The 21117-nt window shown below is 38.3% G+C and overlaps 6 protein-coding genes across 6 annotated transcripts; 1 reads left to right on the forward strand and 5 right to left on the reverse strand.

Moving 5' to 3' along the window:
- Nucleotides 1-356: 356 nt before the first annotated feature.
- On the forward strand, nt 357-5000 carry LOC306735362 (cytosolic 5'-nucleotidase 1A-like; the record flags this gene model as incomplete). The annotated part of the gene is made up of 6 exons (XM_079216822.1): nt 357-470; nt 2328-2495; nt 2704-2833; nt 3656-3778; nt 3895-4079; nt 4629-5000. 6 exons carry the CDS (start codon nt 357-359, stop codon nt 4998-5000), a joined length of 1092 nt encoding a protein of 363 aa, XP_079072948.1.
- Nucleotides 5001-8547: 3547 nt separating this feature from the next.
- On the reverse strand, nt 8548-9419 carry LOC306735298 (uncharacterized protein). The gene is made up of 4 exons (XM_079216757.1): nt 9383-9419; nt 9203-9232; nt 8908-9069; nt 8548-8785 (listed from the first exon to the last, which is right to left on the reverse strand). The coding sequence occupies exons 1-4, from the start codon at nt 9390-9392 to the stop codon at nt 8691-8693; spliced, it is 297 nt and encodes a 98-aa protein (XP_079072883.1). The 5' UTR covers nt 9393-9419; the 3' UTR covers nt 8548-8690.
- A 1562-nt stretch (nt 9420-10981) lies between these two features.
- Nucleotides 10982-12089, reverse strand: LOC306735657 (uncharacterized protein). Its single transcript, XM_079217154.1, has 4 exons — nt 12044-12089; nt 11847-11870; nt 11522-11683; nt 10982-11212 (listed from the first exon to the last, which is right to left on the reverse strand). Exons 1-4 carry the CDS (start codon nt 12054-12056, stop codon nt 11130-11132), a joined length of 282 nt encoding a protein of 93 aa, XP_079073280.1. The 5' UTR covers nt 12057-12089; the 3' UTR covers nt 10982-11129.
- A 537-nt stretch (nt 12090-12626) lies between these two features.
- On the reverse strand, nt 12627-13734 carry LOC306735485 (uncharacterized protein). Its single transcript, XM_079216957.1, has 4 exons — nt 13689-13734; nt 13492-13515; nt 13167-13328; nt 12627-12857 (listed from the first exon to the last, which is right to left on the reverse strand). Exons 1-4 carry the CDS (start codon nt 13699-13701, stop codon nt 12775-12777), a joined length of 282 nt encoding a protein of 93 aa, XP_079073083.1. The 5' UTR covers nt 13702-13734; the 3' UTR covers nt 12627-12774.
- A 531-nt stretch (nt 13735-14265) lies between these two features.
- Nucleotides 14266-15379, reverse strand: LOC306735658 (uncharacterized protein). The gene is made up of 4 exons (XM_079217155.1): nt 15334-15379; nt 15137-15160; nt 14812-14973; nt 14266-14502 (listed from the first exon to the last, which is right to left on the reverse strand). Exons 1-4 carry the CDS (start codon nt 15344-15346, stop codon nt 14420-14422), a joined length of 282 nt encoding a protein of 93 aa, XP_079073281.1. The 5' UTR covers nt 15347-15379; the 3' UTR covers nt 14266-14419.
- Nucleotides 15380-15916: 537 nt separating this feature from the next.
- Nucleotides 15917-17025, reverse strand: LOC306735618 (uncharacterized protein). Its single transcript, XM_079217105.1, has 4 exons — nt 16979-17025; nt 16782-16805; nt 16457-16618; nt 15917-16147 (listed from the first exon to the last, which is right to left on the reverse strand). The coding sequence occupies exons 1-4, from the start codon at nt 16989-16991 to the stop codon at nt 16065-16067; spliced, it is 282 nt and encodes a 93-aa protein (XP_079073231.1). The 5' UTR covers nt 16992-17025; the 3' UTR covers nt 15917-16064.
- Between the last annotated feature and the right edge of the window lie 4092 nt (nt 17026-21117).

Below are 21117 nucleotides of genomic sequence, written 5' to 3' on the forward strand. Positions count from 1 at the left end.
TGAAGTCATCGGTGTGTGTGAGTACCAGGAGAACACAGAAAAAGCCAAGCACATAAGGGCTGAACAAGGAATACAATGCGCATGATGCTCGAGATAAGAGGAAACATTTATCTCGGCCCACCTCTATTTTATTCTGCGACATCTCACTCTCACTCGTTCTCTTCCTTCCTTCTTTTCGAGCATTTGGCTAAGCCTCTGCTGCTGCAGTCAGAGTGATCTCATCTGCATTCAAATTGTGAATATACAAGAGTGAGTAGGGACTTTGTTGGGAACTAGATAAGAGAGCTATTAGAGTAAGCACTGGAACTCAGTGGGGATCTGAGGGAGACAGGAGAGCGGCGATCCCAGGAGGTAAGATGAGTCTCAGCAACTCTCTGACCGCCGGTGGACAGGACTCTGTGGACAGCGGAAACCGAGCCCGCTGGGAAAATAGGACGGTGTTGAAGCCCTCCACCCCCACCAGAAAACCAGTGAGTACAGCCTTCCTAATGCAGCATCCACTTACAGGAGCAGCTTTGAGTTTCCATTTACATGTAAAGTATCAGAGTGGTTGACAGCAAAGAGGACGCTTGTTGCACATATCAGATGGAAGTCAAATTGGACTTGTGGTCATCAGTTTTGGTGCAGAATTATGTTGCCCTTGCTTCTATAAAACCTGCCATTACACACTTGTGCTTATTTTACAGTGGCCATGACTGATCTCAACTTTATCAAAGTCTAGCCTTGGTAACAGCAGGAGGGTTAATACCGGGGTTACTAGCAAGTGAAGCCTTAAGAAAGTTTGGTGGAGATGTAGTTGGGTAAAACAGGATGGATCAGCGTTATTGTGTCTGAAACAGAGCAAAGCACACAGAGGGCTTGTTTCAGATCAGGGCCCTATTCTTCGTAGCTGGTTTACTGAGATAGCGGGCTGATTTTCAGGATAAGATGACGTAGGTCAGGCTTTTCGGTTCCTCGAAGCAAGTTTAGAAAAATCCCCATAGCAACACAGCCAAAAATGTAAACCTGCTCCCAAGCAGGCTTACTGAAATTCACTGGATAAGCTGGACACTCCCACCGGACAAAAAAGGCAGCTCCCTTCCTCATTGATGAAGAAGCAATATTAGTTATATTAGTTTTATAGGGAGAGAATTCTTCCAGATCGCCACGATCTGTTCTCACATCATCATGACTGCGTACGCGGCGCTATCGATTCTGCCGACAAGGAATCATTTATTTACGAGACCTCCTCGAGCCGTACATTGAACACCACACGGCCATTGCTCGTCTCGCATACTGCATAGACTATCACCCGCTGCTCTTAAGTTTATTTAGCGCTTAAGAAACTTATGGATGTGTTGAAAGCATTCATAATTATATGACAGTGTTATTAGTACACCATGCATATCATTATTGTAGAAAATGATTAAGGTGGACTCATGATGAGAATACAGAGAATCATGCGCAATTTCTTTTCACTGCTTCAATTGATTTAATTTCTGATTATGAATAATACAGACATACTGATCCGCCCATACACATATTCAAACTCCTAGTTATATGGTAATCTACACATACATGTATATACACACATATATAGTACATGATACATACGCACATACAGTACATATATCCTCATAAGTATATATCTATTCGTATACTACTGCCAGCAGGCACATTTAAATAAATGTAATCTGATTGATTTGGGGGATGAAAAACTTAAAATTAGCCGATACATTTTCCCAACACTGACACATTTAACTTAAATTGATATATTTGCGACGCTTATGTCTCGCAGCGGGGGCGATGTTAAGCTGCGTTCACACCAACAATGTTGCAAAAACGTTGCGAATCGTTAAGCTGTGAATGCAGCATTAGATTTTTCCATGATTACGGTATTGAATTCCTCATATGCGTTCATGATCATCTCCTGCTTCTCAGCGGAGAAATAAAAAGAGGTTCCTCTGAGTATGTTGTGTTATATTTTGTGTTGTCGTCCCAGCCTCCCAAGAGTTAACATCTGTCAGCCAGTCTGGTATGTGGGCCTTCACTATCAGGGTCTTCCAGAGGAAAGTATTTCATATCACACTGTCGCCTCTATTCTGTCGCATCAGCTCACTCAGTTTACCCACCGTTGGCAATAAAGCCTTTATTAAATAATTCCTTATCACAGAGAACTGTTTCCAATATTCTTACTGCTCAGACGATAGGCAGAGGAGCATCAGGCAGAAAAGTTTCACCTCTGAACCCGATTGGATAACATTCTTACTCAAATAAAGCAACTGTGTATGTGAAGAACAAGTCAAATCTGGATGTAAATTAAATGTTCTTGAACTCATATCCTCCAGCCCAAGCCGGAGAACGCCATCACCATCGGCGTGTCGGCACGAGTCCTCTTCAACATGGAGAAGGAGCAGCAAATCTATGAGCAGCAAGGCATGGAGGAGTACATCAAGTATCAGGTGGAGCATGAAACGCAGCCTTTCAGCCCTGGACCTGCCTTCTCCTTCGTCAAGGTCAGAGAACCAAACACATGCACTCAATATTGAACCCAATGCAGAGTGATTCCTTGGAGTCAGTGTTATGTGTTAGGTCGTGTCTCTGGAGGAGGTGAATGAGTAATATGCATAAAACGTCAACCCACTCACACGCAAATCCATCCCCGCTGCCGTGATATAGCATGATCTTTTTTCTTTATGACTCGTATCTGTGTTGTGTTGCCAGGCTCTGGAGGCTGTGAACACACGACTGAGGGAGCTTTACCCCGAGAGCGAAGAGCTCTTTGATGTCGTGCTCATGACCAACAACCACGCATACGTCGGCCTAAGACTCATCAATACCATCAATCATCACCGTGAGTTACTTATACACCTGGACGAGGAAAATGTGGCTTTATCCTTTTAGCTCGCTCTTTAGAGCCACAATGTGTAAATGAATGCCAACTAGTCGGTGTCATGATGTTGTGCTTGTGTAGAGAAATGAGACAATCCACGTGAAATTTTTATTGTACCACTTGCAGGTGACACAGTTGAACATTTTGTGACTTTAATTCATCTTTTGACAGTTTGACCTTCTTGGAAAGAAGGGCTGCAGAAAATGTGCAAAATCCATATATTAATAACTATCTCGTTGAGGTCTGGTGAAACCATGTTTCATCAATAGTTAGGGATTTTTAATTACTCAAATAAAATAAAGGATTTATGATTTTCTTTTACTTTTCAAGTGAAAGATTTTCTGAAAAATGCCTTGTCATGAAACTGAATAGAGTTGTCCTATCTGTGGTTTTCACAGGACATCCATGAAACGACAGACTTCAGGCAGTAGTTCAACATTTTAAATGCTTATTTGCTTTTCTTTCCATGAGTTAAATGAGCAAAACTGATAACCCTCATGTCTGTAAACATGAACCTAAAGCCAGCATATGGTTATCTTATCACAGAGAGAAACAACTACCACTTTCCTTTCATGTCCCTCCGGGTTTGCTCTTCATTTGCTCTGCTCTGCCTCCTAAAACCACACACCAGCAATCGGTATTTGATGTTGGCGGCAATCAGCTGTAAATATAAAAATAGGGAGTCATGATTCTTTCGCACCATTGTGATCAGGCGACTCTTGCATATCTTCAATTTCATGCCCATTTGCTGTTCGCTGATCTTTTAATTCTTCCTCTCTGCAGAGTTGTTCATTGAGCGCTTCTGCATGACAGGGGGCAACAGTCCCATCGGCTACTTGAAGGCCTACCACACTAACCTTTACCTGTCAGCTGATCCAGTCAAGGTTCGGGAAGCTCTGGAAGAAGGTATATTACTTAGAAGCTGTAATGCTAAAGAGGCAAAACGTTTGTGTCTCTGCTGCACGCTTATGTAAGATGAATTTATCTTTCATAACACATGTGTTTCTCTCCAATTCATTTAGGAATAGCAGCAGCCACCATGTTCACCCCAGAGAAGATGTCGGAAGTGTCGGAGACTCAGCTGCGTGTCGCCTTTGATGGCGATGCCGTCCTCTTTTCTGATGAGTCTGAGCGCATTTACAAGGCCCATGGACTGGACAAGTTCTTTGAGCACGAGAAGGAGCACGAGAACAAGCTTCTGGACCATGTACAGTATTAACATAGTGATAAATTAATGATCAGTATCACACTTCGATTGAAAATGTAGTGCATGGAATACGTTCATGTAGAATTGCACCTAGAGGTCAACTAGAGGTCAAACTCAAAGTGAGCGTACCTGAGAAAGTCGGCAACAATCCGTAATTCATCAGGAAAACATTGAGCATGAGTAGCAGAGGTCAAAGATGAACGAGGCATTTGGCCTAATTTAATCATTTGCTTTTTCTTATTCGAACAAATGTTGTTCTAAAAAGGCCTCGTCTGACTTCTGTTAATGATGTCACCACATTTCCAGATCTCAGGAACCCACTTGGTAATAACAATGGTATTACACCAGGAATGACAGCCAATACAATGAAAGTAAGCCCCACGTTATTATAAAGCAGCTGGCAAACTCTGCATACAGCACACAGTGTGTTATGAACTTTGCCTTTTGGCCCAGAATTGCATAGATTTGACTGCGTAATGAGCCACATATAAATGTAGAAGCTACCAAATGGAGACTGTGGGCTTATTCTATACCTTCTTCTTTCTGCAGGGACCGTTGAAAGGTTTCCTGGAGGCGTTAGGAAAGCTGCAGAAGAAATTCTATGGCAAAGGCCAGCGAATGGACTGCCCCATCCGGACCTACTTGGTGACAGCTCGCAGCGCAGCCAGCTCTGGTACCAGGGCCCTAAAAACTCTGCGCTCATGGGGTCTGGAGATCGATGAGGCGCTCTTTCTGGCCGGGGCACCAAAGGGACCCATGCTGGAGAAGATCAGGCCGCACATTTTCTTTGATGACCAGTTGTTTCATGTTGAGGGGGCAGCAGAAGTGGGGACAGTCGCGTGCCACGTGCCCTATGGGATATCTCAGAAAGTTATCAAGAGAGAAACTAATGACAAAGAGACTTCTTCAGCACCCAAGTAGCCTGAACATCAATGTGCAAAGGCACAGGAGGCTAAAGGAACAACTGAGGACGTTGTAACTGTCTTTAAGACCATGAAAAATAGTCTTGGAAATGGATAGGGAATGTAATATTACCCAGCGGATGCAATATGACTTGTATATTATCTAATCATGGGACTAAGCAATGGGATGTGTCTTGACAACATCAATCAATTCTTTCAATCGCAGTTGACGACCTTTCTGGAGAAAGTCCATACGTTGGTTGTTACAGTCCCAGCTAAGAAAGAGTCACTTTCTAGTAAGGGTTATAATAAACCATTATAAACTGTTTATAAGTTGCAACTAATGGAACAATAAGAACAATGTTTGGGCTACCATTGATTGTGTCATATCAAGTACATTGTGTAAAAAAGTAGGCAGAGGATCTAGACTTAAATTAACTATTTCTTGATGATTTACTAACATTAATTACTATATTTTTACTAAAAAGAGAGGACAAAGATATTTTTTTTCTTAGCTTAGCCTGTAATTGTCCTATAAAGCATTTCTAAATGATTCTTTAGCCATTAATAAAGCCATTAGTTAAAACTTAGAAAACCTTGAAGAAGATCGCCTTATGAGAATAAGTGGCATTCAATGCTGTTTGTGTTAATATATTGTCACCAGTACTAGAACATTTGTCTTACATATCGACATTATTTTCTCTATTTTTTCCCATCGCTATAAACATTGTATTACCCTTTCGAAAGGACAAAAGCCTATCGAAGTTAAGCCTATTTAATATCAAGCAGAACCACATTTTATGCATATAAAACATCTATTCTAAACACTATTTATATTTATGCCATATAGAGGGAAGATATGAAGATATGCAATCAGTCATTTTATGCAGAATCTCGATTTGGATTTATAATTAAATCACTTTACTGCTTGTCTGTGTGTCCTGTCTTGTATGTTAAAACCGGTGCCTTTTTCCTCACTATTGCTGGATGCTTTCCATCAATCTTGCATGTCGTTGGTATTTTGTATGTTGTATGGATATGAATGTATTTTAAGATAACAACTTGGTAATATTTGATTATTTTACCTCCTATTCATTTGATACTTCTTGTTAAAGACAATAATGTTTTAACATATTCAGCATGTATTAACATGCATCATGTGCAATATGTATTTCTGTTATTTGTTCCAAAAGTGCCGAAGGTTCGGTGTCTCACTGGTTGTTGCCTGCTGTCTTATTTGGTCATTTAGGTGTTGTTATTGGAGCTGTTGGCACTGAAAGACCAAACTGGCTCTATAGATCTGGGAAAGTCTGGGCTAAATGAGTATTGTGGACTGTTATGCAATCACGTTGTTTCTGTTTCAAAATATGAAGTAAAAAAGACTCAATTCAAAAAGCACTCTTTCCTGTCATTTTAACCACTAAAAAGTGTTCATTATTCATTTGGTTGCAGAGGTGAAATACGTTGTAATCTCTTACTCTCAGTCAAGAATGAGAATAAAAAGCAAGAGCTAAAATAAGAGCTGATGGTGGCTACAATATTTCTTCCTGACAGCAGGAGGCGACAGACACCAGCGACCTCCAACCTCTTCAAGGTGATATGAAGACCATTTGGTAATTTAACTTAATAGTATCCAAAAATGAAATAATCATATATACTATTCAGATGACTTTATGCTGATTGTAGGAGCACTCTAGGTAAAAAGTAAAGTTTCTATTTACATCATTGATGCTCGTAAGTGTTTAGTTTCTCAGAAAAGAAAATCTTGTAGTTGTTGACTCATGGTGTTGTCCTTTCAATCAATTGTTTCGGCGTGACTTGCTTAGTTTTGTAGATATGTCATGCATGTATTATTGTGACATTTTCCGACACTTTTTAAAGATATTTTATGACATACTACACCATGACATTTTAATGACATACTATAGAAATAGAAAGTGTATTTAGTCAATGTGCTTTACATTGAAAAAAAAAAAAATACAAACAAAAAGTACACAGTAGATTTGTCAAACGTAAATTTGACTAAAATAAAAAAGTACTAAAAAAAAGCTACAAATATAACATTTGGTCCCAGTCTAAATAGAGTCAAATCTATTCTTGCCTCAGAGTTAATAATGTATTTACTATTCATAGTTTTTACTCTATTTCGTGTATTTAACTCTACATGATGATACATTTGCTAGAAATGGATTCAACTCTATATTTCTATATACAAATAGATTACATTCTATATAGAATTCTATCTAGAATTAGATTCAATTCTATAAAGAATTAGATTCAACTCTAAATAGAATTCTATTTTGAATTGGATTCAACTCCCTTCATCTCTCTTCCGTCCCATAAACCGTCAGCTCCTCCAGCGAAGCGAGAAGTTTCATGGAAACAGAACCTAAGGAACCGTGGTGGGCGTGGTCACGCTGTTTTACTCCAATAGATTTTATTCTGAATATTTTCTCTCTACTGGCTACGGATAGTAATTATGTTCTAAAATGATGAAATATTGCTCCTTTAGAGGAAAATAATAGTAACTCCGGAAAAATGACTTCCTGTGTAACAGCCATATATGGAATATAATTTTAAGATACAAAGTGCTTAAAATATGTATTATATGTGGTAATATAAATATAAGATAAGCAATGTAAAAGAAGAGACATCGTAGGTCTTGGGATCTGGCAAGAGTGTGTTTTTATTAGCAAGTATGAAAACTAAATCATTGATATGAATACAAGTATTCATATCAAAATGATTATTAATATATATTAGCAATAACGGAGCACCACCCTGGGATCAGGGACCAATAACCAAACTGTAGATAAAGTCTCAAAACGTCAATAGTCAAAGTATATTCCACATTCACTACGCTGCGGAAAACTTAAAAAATGTCGGCATGGACCAGTGAAGAGAGGAAAAAGAGAGACTGTATTTCCATTTGTTGCAATAAATGGATACAAATCTGTGACGAGAGTGTTCCTGACTGGATGACGTTTTTTAAACATTAAATACACTTGTTGTTGCTGTTACCGCAAAGCAGCATTCATAATAATGTGTGAACTGCAATGTTCCTCACAGCTGTAGAACTTTAGAGCATCTTTCAGCTCAGTGTTTTGGTTTGAGGAACCACAGCTTAATTGTGGCCAGAAAAAAAAAAGCTACTTTATATTTTAAAAGGTAAATTAATCGGTGAACACTTTAAATCATTTACTCACCCGGTAGCTTTTGGTGGACTGGATTGATATTCTTATTTGTTCTTTATATTCTTATCTTAGTGAACTGGTATACAAGCTACTGGTAAATAAGCCATTTATTTTTCCTAAAGCAAGAGGTCCAATACAGCCCGGTGTGACTTCTTATCTGGACTGTTCACTTCTACAGTCTCCTTGCAACTCTGTATAACTGTGCCTCATCTTGCAAGACTAAATTATTTCATAGATAAATTCTGTTTTACGATATTCGTCATTTCAGCTTAAAAAGACTCAATGGTAAGTTTGCCACCACAAGACCTTTTGGTGGACCTTATGAGAAACAAAACATATTTACAGAAGACACACTGAAACAGTATCTTTCACAGGTTACACACATTTATTCAACAAAACATCTCAGTTGTCTGTGAGTCCAAAGTGCAGTGAATGGTGCAATTTCCAATTGCCTCCGAATTGGCAAAAATTGGAGAAAAAGAGTGCTTTAAATTGAACTTGTGCCTTCATGATTTTCAAATAAGTGCAGCTAATCCTAACCCCACTCCTCCGACGCCTGCTCCCACAGTGGCTGCAGCCACATTGGCAGCTGCTGTCAAACCAGCTGCGCCTGCAACAAGAGGTATTACATCAGGAGATGGACCTACAAGGAAGGTCTTGTCCTCAAGCTAAAGATACTAAAACTATTATAGCATACACAATGCATTTAAACAAATAAGTAACGGTGTTTACCGAATCCCTGCAAAACAGCCACCAGACTTCCTGCTGCCACTCCTCCTCCTCCTGCAGTCGCAGCAGACGCCATCATGCTAGAAGCAATGGAGCCTGCTGCTATGCCAGCTGAGGTGAAACCTATGGCTCCCAGAACAATAGGAGCCCCGACCACGCCGGCCACTGCACATGGACAACAATGTGTTGTTAATTATAGTGTGATACTTCGTCAAGGCCACTTTACAATTACTGCTCCTGTTCAAATCAGTGGGAAAAGTAAACACAGTTCATGCATAAAGGCTGTTCAAAGTCTTACTTGCTCCTCCGCCTAAAGCGACAAACGTTACTGAAACACAAGATGGAAACCAAAATCAACATTTACAGTTCTTCTGGCAGAAGCAAAGACATTTGCAGTGGTTTTATAAGAAAAGCACAGAAGTAAAAGTGTCAGCACATTTAAATAAATCTATATTGTGAACAGGACAGTGATACTCACAGAGACCCATAGCTTGCTGTAGTCTGTAGTCTGTAGTCTACTGAGCCTGCAGCCTGGAACAGCTGTGCAGGGTTTATATGCTGAGGGTGAGTTTCATTTCTCCTGAAATGAAACTGAATCTGAACTGAAGAGGGTGTCACAGAGTCCACTTCACGCAATTATCATGTATTTACCATTCCTGAGGTGGAAGGTCATCCCTATATTTAGAACATAAGAACAAAGACACAAGACAGAAGCACTAAAGAGTTGCTCAACCAGTTTCGTTCTGACTGCTCCTTCAAACCTGCATTCAGGACAAACTTTCATCTTTAAGACGCATAAGAAAATAATGTTTTGTCCCTGGAGGTGGTGGATTTGATAAAGATCAAAATAAAGAGTACAATGTTAAGTAATTATACTTAAGATATCATAATAATGTTATTCCAGCATATAAAGCGTGCAGCTACTGTGAGGATGAAATGTCTTCAACATATATATTCATATATACCAACGGTTAATTGCATAGAAAAAGGGATAATTTATTGAAACCTTCTGTTTGATCTAATGACCAAATACATAATTCTTCAAATCTCCATTCTCTCATTTAAATTGTGCATGACTCTTAACTGTGAAACACCTTGATGTAATACTCAACTCTTAACGTGGAGGGTGGTATTTCATATTAAAGTTATCACTGCAGCAAAGCTTCCTCAGTTCAAGGTCCCTTCATGTTGTGTTTGGGTCAAAATTAAAGCTCATTTTAGGTTTACAGAAACATATCCAGTGATGAGCATCAAGCTGTTATAGATATAGAGAAAATTTGTGTCTGTATAAAACTGTAGGAGGATTCTCTGATTCACGGGAGAACAGTCTCTGCTAAGCTTTTTGTTCATGTGGTCTGAGTTAATATTTGATTGAGGAGTATTGCTCAATACTTTGGTTCATGATTAAACATCTGAAAAACAAATGACACATCAGCCTCAGCTGTTTGCTCATATTAGCAGGCTGTTGCACTTCACTAAAATGGTGAACATGGTCAACATGATACCTGCTAAACATCTGCATCCCAGCATTATTTACACAGTGAGCATGTGAGCATGATGATGTCATCGCTTAGCTCAAAGCACCACTGTGCTGAAGAACAGCTCACAGAGCCACCAGCATGAACTCATGTGCAAGCCATTTCATAATTTAATAAAGTGTAAGATAGATAAATGAGTAATCCTGGCTAGTTTACAAACCATCATATACATCTTTGCTTATATTGTTTTTTACAATCATTTTGGTATTATGAAATCACTAAAGAATCCAATAAAATGTCTACATTTGTCTCAAGTTAAAATCCCATCTGTGACTGAGGCCCAAGTGAAAAATCTTGGTTTCAAAAACTTGATTAAGAATAACCTAATGAAAAAGTACTAAATATGTTTAGAAATGTTTTTCTGACACTACTGTTAGTTCTCATGTGAATTAAGCTTTTATTCTTTTAGTTGTGTTATTGTTTTCAAGGTATACAATACAAAACAGCTGTTTGATATGGTGGGAAATCTATGAGAGAAAAGCAGGAAACCTGAAACTTTTAAATGTTTACAAACAAAAGACTGAACCAGAATATTTCACAGTTTGCATCAATTTATTGAACAAAACATTTCAGTTGTCTGAGATGACAAAAGTGCTCCTTAGGTAACAGACTGATGCAATTTGTTATTGCCTTCTACATTTAAGAAAGGTAAAACTATTTCAAGCGCTTCTTGTTCCTTCATGGCTTTCAGCTGATGAAGCTAGCCATCCATCCCAGAACTGCTCCGGTACCAGCTACAGCTGCTGTGGCCCCTGACAGACCAGCTGCACCTAAAGAGAAGGATTACACATTTTATATCAGAATATGGAGCCACAGAGAAGCTGAGAGAGTATTGTTCTCAAACTAAAAGACTAAATAAAACACTGATATTATACACAATAGTACATTATATTCTGTTATGACGAGGTGAAGTTTCTTTCAGTTCCAGGTTTGCAGGACACCTTGTGATACTTCAGAGATATATAATAGAACACATAAATGCAGATGTGATTATCATTCCAGCAATGAGCAAATCATTATTAAGATGAATACAAATCACTAGATTCAAAATATTTTTAAAACTGAAGAATGTTGTGTACCTGCTGCCTGCAAACCAGCCACCAGCCCTCCTGCTGCCACTCCTCCTCCGTTAGCGACCGCAGCAGCCGACATCATTTTCGCACCAATGGAGCCTGCTGCTATTCCAGCTGCGGTGAAACCTGCTGCTCCCAGAAGCAAAGGAGCGCCGACCACAGCAGCTACTGCACGAGGACCACACAGCAGAGAACTGTGTTGCTCGTGGTAGTCTAACTTGTCAGGCCACTTTGACATGCACCATGCATGATGTAAATGTAGTAAATGGCAATTTGCATTTAAGTTGTAATCAGTTGAAAAAGTAGATACAGTGGATCCATGAAGGCTTACCTCCTCCAGCTATCGCAGCAGTCCCTGAAACAGAGAGGACCAACATCGAAATCAACATTTACAGTTCATCTGCCTTACTCAAAGAAATGTACCATGGTTACTATCATTACTTATTTTTAATAAGAAAAACCTACATCAATAAAAGTATCAGTACTTATGAATAAATATATCAGTTGTCAAAGAACGGTGATACTCACCAGGGTCCACCATGTCTTTATCTGCTCTGGTTCTGATAAGCCTGAAATGTGGTGGTGGGTTTTATGTATAAATAGTTAGGTTTCGTTTCTTCAAAAATGAAACTCTAACTCTGAACTACAGAGGGCGCCCCAGAGCCCGTTTCACCCAAATAGACTCACAATGTCTGAGGTGGATTAATGAGTAATCCTGGCTAGTTTACAAACCATCATATACATCTTTGCTTATATTGTTTTTTACAATCATTTTGGTATTATGAAATCACTAAAGAATCCAATAAAATGTCTACATTTGTCTCAAGTTAAAATCCCATCTGTGACTGAGGCCCAAGTGAAAAATCTTGGTTTCAAAAACTTGATTAAGAATAACCTAATGAAAAAGTACTAAATATGTTTAGAAATGTTTTTCTGACACTACTGTTAGTTCTCATGTGAATTAAGCTTTTATTCTTTTAGTTGTGTTATTGTTTTCAAGGTATACAATACAAAACAGCTGTTTGATATGGTGGGAAATCTATGAGAGAAAAGCAGGAAACCTGAAACTTTTAAATGTTTACAAACAAAAGACTGAACCAGAATATTTCACAGTTTGCATCAATTTATTGAACAAAACATTTCAGTTGTCTGAGATGACAAAAGTGCTCCTTAGGTAACAGACTGATGCAATTTGTTATTGCCTTCTACATTTAAGAAAGGTAAAACTATTTCAAGCGCTTCTTGTTCCTTCATGGCTTTCAGCTGATGAAGCTAGCCATCCATCCCAGAACTGCTCCGGTACCAGCTACAGCTGCTGTGGCCCCTGACAGACCAGCTGCACCTAAAGAGAAAGATTACACATTTTATATCAGAATATGGAGCCACAGAGAAGCTGAGAGAGTATTGTTCTCAAACTAAAAGACTAAATAAAACACTGATATTATACACAATAGTACATTATATTCTGTTATGACGAGGTGAAGTTTCTTTCAGTTCCAGGTTTGCAGGACACCTTGTGATACTTCAGAGATATATAATAGAACACATAAATGCAGATGTGATTATCATTCCAGCAATGAGCAAATCATTATTAAGATGAATACAAATCACTAGATTCAAAATATTTTTAAAACTGAAGAATGTTGTGTACCTGCTGCCTGCAAACCAGCCACCAGCCCTCCTGCTGCCACTCCTCCTCCGTTAGCGACCGCAGCAGCCGACATCATTTTCGCACCAATGGAGCCTGCTGCTATTCCAGCTGCGGTGAAACCTGCTGCTCCCAGAAGCAAAGGAGCGCCGACCACAGCAGCTACTGCACGAGGACCACACAGCAGAGAACTGTGTTGCTCGTGGTAGTCTAACTTGTCAGGCCACTTTGACATGCACCATGCATGATGTAAATGTAGTAAATGGCAATTTGCATTTAAGTTGTAATCAGTTGAAAAAGTAGATACAGTGGATCCATGAAGGCTTACCTCCTCCAGCTATCGCAGCAGTCCCTGAAACAGAGAGGACCAACATCGAAATCAACATTTACAGTTCATCTGCCTTACTCAAAGAAATGTACCATGGTTACTATCATTACTTATTTTTAATAAGAAAAACCTATATCAATAAAAGTATCAGTACTTATAAATAAATATATCAGTTGTCAAAGAACGGTGATACTCACCAGGGTCCACCATGTCTTTATCTGCTCTGGTTCTGATAAGCCTGAAATGTGGTGGTGGGTTTTATGTATAAATAGTTAGGTTTCGTTTCTTCAAAAATGAAACTCTAACTCTGAACTACAGAGGGCGCCCCAGAGCCCGTTTCACCCAAATAGACTCACAATGTCTGAGGTGGATTAATGAGTAATCCTGGCTAGTTTACAAACCATCATATACATCTTTGCTTATATTGTTTTTTACAATCATTTTGGTATTATGAAATCACTAAAGAATCCAATAAAATGTCTACATTTGTCTCAAGTTAAAATCCCATCTGTGACTGAGGCCCAAGTGAAAAATCTTGGTTTCAAAAACTTGATTAAGAATAACCTAATGAAAAAGTACTAAATATGTTTAGAAATGTTTTTCTGACACTACTGTTAGTTCTCATGTGAATTAAGCTTTTATTCTTTTAGTTGTGTTATTGTTTTCAAGGTATACAATACAAAACAGCTGTTTGATATGGTGGGAAATCTATGAGAGAAAAGCAGGAAACCTGAAACTTTTAAATGTTTACAAACAAAAGACTGAACCAGAATATTTCACAGTTTGCATCAATTTATTGAACAAAACATTTCAGTTGTCTGAGATGACAAAAGTGCTCCTTAGGTAACAGACTGATGCAATTTGTTATTGCCTTCTACATTTAAGAAAGGTAAAACTATTTTAAGCGCTTCTTGTTCCTTCATGGCTTTCAGCTGATGAAGCTAGCCATCCATCCCAGAACTGCTCCGGTACCAGCTACAGCTGCTGTGGCCCCTGACAGACCAGCTGCACCTAAAGAGAAAGATTACACATTTTATATCAGAATATGGAGCCACAGAGAAGCTGAGAGAGTATTGTTCTCAAACTAAAAGACTAAATAAAACACTGATATTATACACAATAGTACATTATATTCTGTTATGACGAGGTGAAGTTTCTTTCAGTTCCAGGTTTGCAGGACACCTTGTGATACTTCAGAGATATATAATAGAACACATAAATGCAGATGTGATTATCATTCCAGCAATGAGCAAATCATTATTAAGATGAATACAAATCACTAGATTCAAAATATTTTTAAAACTGAAGAATGTTGTGTACCTGCTGCCTGCAAACCAGCCACCAGCCCTCCTGCTGCCACTCCTCCTCCGTTAGCGACCGCAGCAGCCGACATCATTTTCGCACCAATGGAGCCTGCTGCTATTCCAGCTGCGGTGAAACCTGCTGCTCCCAGAAGCAAAGGAGCGCCGACCACAGCAGCTACTGCACGAGGACCACACAGCAGAGAACTGTGTTGCTCGTGGTAGTCTAACTTGTCAGGCCACTTTGACATGCACCATGCATGATGTAAATGTAGTAAATGGCAATTTGCATTTAAGTTGTAATCAGTTGAAAAAGTAGATACAGTGGATCCATGAAGGCTTACCTCCTCCAGCTATCGCAGCAGTCCCTGAAACAGAGAGGACCAACATCGAAATCAACATTTACAGTTCATCTGCCTTACTCAAAGAAATGTACCATGGTTACTATCATTACTTATTTTTAATAAGAAAAACCTATATCAATAAAAGTATCAGTACTTATGAATAAATATATCAGTTGTCAAAGAACGGTGATACTCACCAGGGTCCACCATGTCTTTATCTGCTCTGGTTCTGATAAGCCTGAAATGTGGTGGTGGGTTTTATGTATAAATAGTTAGGTTTCGTTTCTTCAAAAATGAAACTCTAACTCTGAACTACAGAGGGCGCCCCAGAGCCCGTTTCACCCAAATAGACTCACAATGTCTGAGGTGGATTAATGAGTAATCCTGGCTAGTTTACAAACCATCATATACATCTTTGCTTATATTGTTTTTTACAATCATTTTGGTATTATGAAATCACTAAAGAATCCAATAAAATGTCTACATTTGTCTCAAGTTAAAATCCCATCTGTGACTGAGGCCCAAGTGAAAAATCTTGGTTTCAAAAACTTGATTAAGAATAACCTAATGAAAAAGTACTAAATATGTTTAGAAATGTTTTTCTGACACTACTGTTAGTTCTCATGTGAATTAAGCTTTTATTCTTTTAGTTGTGTTATTGTTTTCAAGGTATACAATACAAAACAGCTGTTTGATATGGTGGGAAATCTATGAGAGAAAAGCAGGAAACCTGAAACTTTTAAATGTTTACAAACAAAAGACTGAACCAGAATATTTCACAGTTTGCATCAATTTATTGAACAAAACATTTCAGTTGTCTGAGATGACAAAAGTGCTCCTTAGGTAACAGACTGATGCAATTTGTTATTGCCTTCTACATTTAAGAAAGGTAAAACTATTTCAAGCGCTTCTTGTTCCTTCATGGCTTTCAGCTGATGAAGCTAGCCATCCATCCCAGAACTGCTCCGGTACCAGCTACAGCTGCTGTGGCCCCTGACAGACCAGCTGCACCTAAAGAGAAAGATTACACATTTTATATCAGAATATGGAGCCACAGAGAAGCTGAGAGAGTATTGTTCTCAAACTAAAAGACTAAATAAAACACTGATATTATACACAATAGTACATTATATTCTGTTATGACGAGGTGAAGTTTCTTTCAGTTCCAGGTTTGCAGGACACCTTGTGATACTTCAGAGATATATAATAGAACACATAAATGCAGATGTGATTATCATTCCAGCAATGAGCAAATCATTATTAAGATGAATACAAATCACTAGATTCAAAATATTTTTAAAACTGAAGAATGTTGTGTACCTGCTGCCTGCAAACCAGCCACCAGCCCTCCTGCTGCCACTCCTCCTCCGTTAGCGACCGCAGCAGCCGACATCATGTTCGCACCAATGGAGCCTGCTGCTATTCCAGCTGCGGTGAAACCTGCTGCTCCCAGAAGCAAAGGAGCGCCGACCACAGCAGCTACTGCACGAGGACCACACAGCAGAGAACTGTGTTGCTCGTGGTAGTCTAACTTGTCAGGCCACTTTGACATGCACCATGCATGATGTAAATGTAGTAAATGGCAATTTGCATTTAAGTTGTAATCAGTTGAAAAAGTAGATACAGTGGATCCATGAAGGCTTACCTCCTCCAGCTATCGCAGCAGTCCCTGAAACAGAGAGGACCAACATCGAAATCAACATTTACAGTTCATCTGCCTTACTCAAAGAAATGTACCATGGTTACTATCATTACTTATTTTTAATAAGAAAAACCTATATCAATAAAAGTATCAGTACTTATAAATAAATATATCAGTTGTCAAAGAACGGTGATACTCACCAGGGTCCACCATGTCTTTATCTGCTCTGGTTCTGATAAGCCTGAAATGTGGTGGTGGGTTTTATGTATAAATAGTTAGGTTTCGTTTCTTCAAAAATGAAACTCTAACTCTGAACTACAGAGGGCGCCCCAGAGCCCGTTTCACCCAAATAGACTCACAATGTCTGAGGTGGATTAATGAGTAATCCTGGAATAGTTTACAAACCAACATATACATCTTTGCTTATATTATTCATACACTAATTTTCTAATGAGGAAATCATTGAAGAATCCAATAAAATGTCTACATTTTTCTCAAGTTAAAATCCCATTTGTAAAATCTTGGTTTAAAAAACTTGATTAACTAGAATAAATTAATGAAAAAGTATGTTTAGAAATGTTTTTCTGACACTGCCATGTGTGATGACCCCTCCCTTCCACTAGGGGGCGGGGTCCTGTTTGCTCTATGTTTTGTCACCATGTGATGACTCTCATTCCAGTGTAAATTAAGCTTTTATCATTTTAGTTGTGTTATTGTTTTCAAGGTATAAAATACAAAACAAATGTTTGATATGGTGGAAAATCTATCAGAGAAAAGCAGGAAACCTTCTTCAGGTGGAGATTATGAGAAATTTAAATATTTACAAACAAGAGACGGAACCAGAATATTTCACAGTTTGCATCGATTTATTGAACAAAACATTCCAGTTGTCTGATATGACCAAAGTGCAAAAGTAAAAGTCTTTTAAATGCTTCTTGTTCCTTCATGACTTTTAGCCGAAGAAGCTAGCCACCCATCCCAGTACTCCTCCTCCTCCTCCTCCTCCTCCTCCTGTCTTACCAGTTGCACCTATAGAGCAAGATTACACATTAAAAAATATAAAATCCAAAACAGCTGTTTGATACGGTGGGAAATCAATGAGAGAAAAGCAGGAACACTTTTTCTGCTGGAGATTATGAGATGAATACAAAAATCACAAGATTAAAAATATTTTAAAAACTAAAGAATGCTCTTTACCTGCTCTCTGGTAATCAGCCACCCGACCTCCTGATGCCACTCCTCCTCCGTTAGAGACTGCATCAGTCGACATCATACCAGCTCCTCTGCTGCCTTTTGTTATCCCGTCTGAGGTGAAACCCAGATCAGCTGGACTCTCATCCCCACCAAGTACTGCAGGAGGACAACACCGCAGAGAGAACTTTGTTGTTTAGTCTTTTTTCAGTTAATTTAGCTAAATCAACGACATTTGCCATGATCAATATCATTACTTTTTAATTTTTTAATAAGAAAAGCTGATATCAATAAAACTATCAGTACTTTCAAAGAAATCTATCAGTATTGTCAAAGAGCAGTGATACTCACCAGAGCCCATGTCTTTATCTGCTCTGGTTCTGATGAGCCTTGCACTGTGCTGGTGGGGTTTATATTCTAAATATTTAGGCATCGTTTCTTCAAAAATGAAACTTTAAATCTCAACAATAAAAGGTGTCACAGACTCCACTTAATCCATTTAGACTCACGTGTTTACAATGTCTGAGGTGGGAGGTCATCCCTATGGAACATTAGAACAAAGACACAAGGCAGAAACACTAAAGAGTTGCTCAACCAGTTTAGTTCAGACTGCTCCTTCAAACCTGCATCCAGGACTAACTTTCATCTTTAAGACAGAGGTGGTGGATTTCATCAAGATCAAAGTAAAGAGTAAAGTACAATGTTAAGTATTTAGATGATAATAGTGTTATTCCAGCATGTAAAGCGTGCAGCTACTTTGAGGATAAAATGTCTTCAACATTTATATTCATATGTACCAACGGTTAATGTTCAAATAAATAAATCTCCATTCTCTCATTTAAATTGTGCATGACTCTTAACTGTGAAACACCTTGATGTAATACTCAACTCTTAACGTGGAGGGTGGTATTTCATATTAAAGTTATCACTGCAGCAAAGCTTCCTCAGTTCAAGGTCCCTTCATGTTGTGTTTGGGTCAAAATGAAAGCTCATTTTAGATTTACAGAAACATATCCAGTGATGAGCATCAAGCTGTTATAGATATAGAGAAAATATGTGTCTGTATAAAACTGTAGGAGGATTCTCTGATTCGCGAGAGAACAGTCTCTGCTAAGCTTTTTGTTGATGTGGTCTGAGTTAATATTTGATAATAGTATTGCTCAATACTTTGGTTCATGACTAAACATCAATACTCACCAGAGCCCATGTCTGTATCTGCTCTGGTTCTGATAAGCCTTGAACTGTGCTGGTAGGTTTTGTATAAATAGTTAGGTATCGTTTCTTCAAAAACGAAACTATAACTCTGAACTACAGAGGGCGTCACAGAGTCTGTTTCACATATTTACAATTAATTTCTGAGGTGGATAAATGAGTATAAGTATTTTTCATTTCCTCTTTATGCATTATAACTGAATTGTTTTGAGTGAAATAGTATATTATCACGCTGCATTATAACTGAATTGTTTTGAGTGAAATAGTATATTATCACGCTGCATTATAACTGAATTGTTTTAAGTGAAATGATATTTCATCACGATGCATTATAACTAATGGTTTTGATTGAAATAGTCTTTTAATCATGCTGTATTTTGCTAATTGTTTTGAGTGAAATTGTGCTTAAATACGCTGCAGTACATTCCTGTTATTTGTATGACATTTTAATGACATTTATATATGGTCATAGCAGATAGTATCCTGTTGTAGACGGAAGACGGTCTAAATATGGTCTTGTTGAGCCTTGAAGTGTGCTGGTGGGGTTTATATACATAGTTAGGCATCGTTTCTTCAAAATTGAAACTTTAAATCTGAACAATAAAAGGCGTCACAGACTCCATTTGACCCAAATAGACTCACATATTTACAATGTCTGAGGTGGGAGGTCATCCCTATGGAACATTAGAACAAAGACACAAGACAGAAACACTAAAGAGTTGCTCAACCAGTTTAGTTCTGACTGCTCCTTCAAACCTGCATCCAGGACTAACTTTCATCTTTAAGACAGAGGTGGTGGCTTTCATCAAGATCAAAGTAAAGAGTAAAGTACAATGTTAAGTATTTAGATGATAATAGTGTTATTCCAGCATGTAAAGCGTGCAGCTACTTTGAGGATAAAATGTCTTCAACATTTATATTCATATGTACCAACGGTTAATGTTCAAATAAATAAATCTCCATTCTCTCATTTAAATTGTGCATGACTCTTAACTGTGAAACACCTTGATGTAATACTCAACTCTTAACGTGGAGGGTGGTATTTCATATTAAAGTTATCACTGCAGCAAAGCTTCCTCAGTTCAAGGTCCCTTCATGTTGTGTTTGGGTCAAAATGAAAGCTCATTTTAGGTTTACAGAAACATATCCAGTGATGAGCATCAAGCTGTTATAGATATAGAGAAAATATGTGTCTGTATAAAACTGTAGGAGGATTCTCTGATTCGCGAGAGAACAGTCTCTGCTAAGCTTTTTGTTGATGTGGTCTGAGTTAATATTTGATAATAGTATTGCTCAATACTTTGGTTCATGACTAAACATCAATAATCACCAGAGCCCATGTCTTTATCTGCTCTGGTTCTGATAAGCCTTGAACTGTGCTGGTAGGTTTTGTATAAATAGTTAGGTTTCGTTTCTTCAAAAATGAAACTATAACTCTGAACTACAGAGGGCGCCCCAGAGTCCGTTTCACCCAAATAGACTCACATATTTACAATGTCTGAGGTGGATAAATGAGTAATCCTGGAATAGTTTACAAACCATCATATACATCTTTGCTTTTATTGTTTTTACAATCATTTTCAAATGAGGAAATCACTGAAGAATCCAACAAAATGTCTACATTTTTCTCAAGTTAAAATCCCATCTGTTTGATCATTTTATGACTGAGGCCCAATGTGAATGCAAAGCTTCATAGAAAAATATTAGTTAAAAAAAACGTGATTAACTAGACTGAATTAGTGGAAAAGTACTAAATATGTTTAGAAATGTTTTTCTGACACCGTTGGTCCCATGTGTGATGACCCCTCCCTTCCACTAGGGGGCTGGGTCCTGTTTGCTCTGTGTTTGTCACCATGTGATGACTCTCATCCAGTGAGGAGACAAAACAAGTGTTGAATGAAGATTCTCATGTAAATTAAGCTTTCATTCTTTTAGT

Source organism: Taurulus bubalis (assembly GCF_910589615.1).
Source record: "Taurulus bubalis genome assembly, chromosome: 4".
Lineage (NCBI taxonomy): Eukaryota > Metazoa > Chordata > Actinopteri > Perciformes > Cottidae > Taurulus > Taurulus bubalis.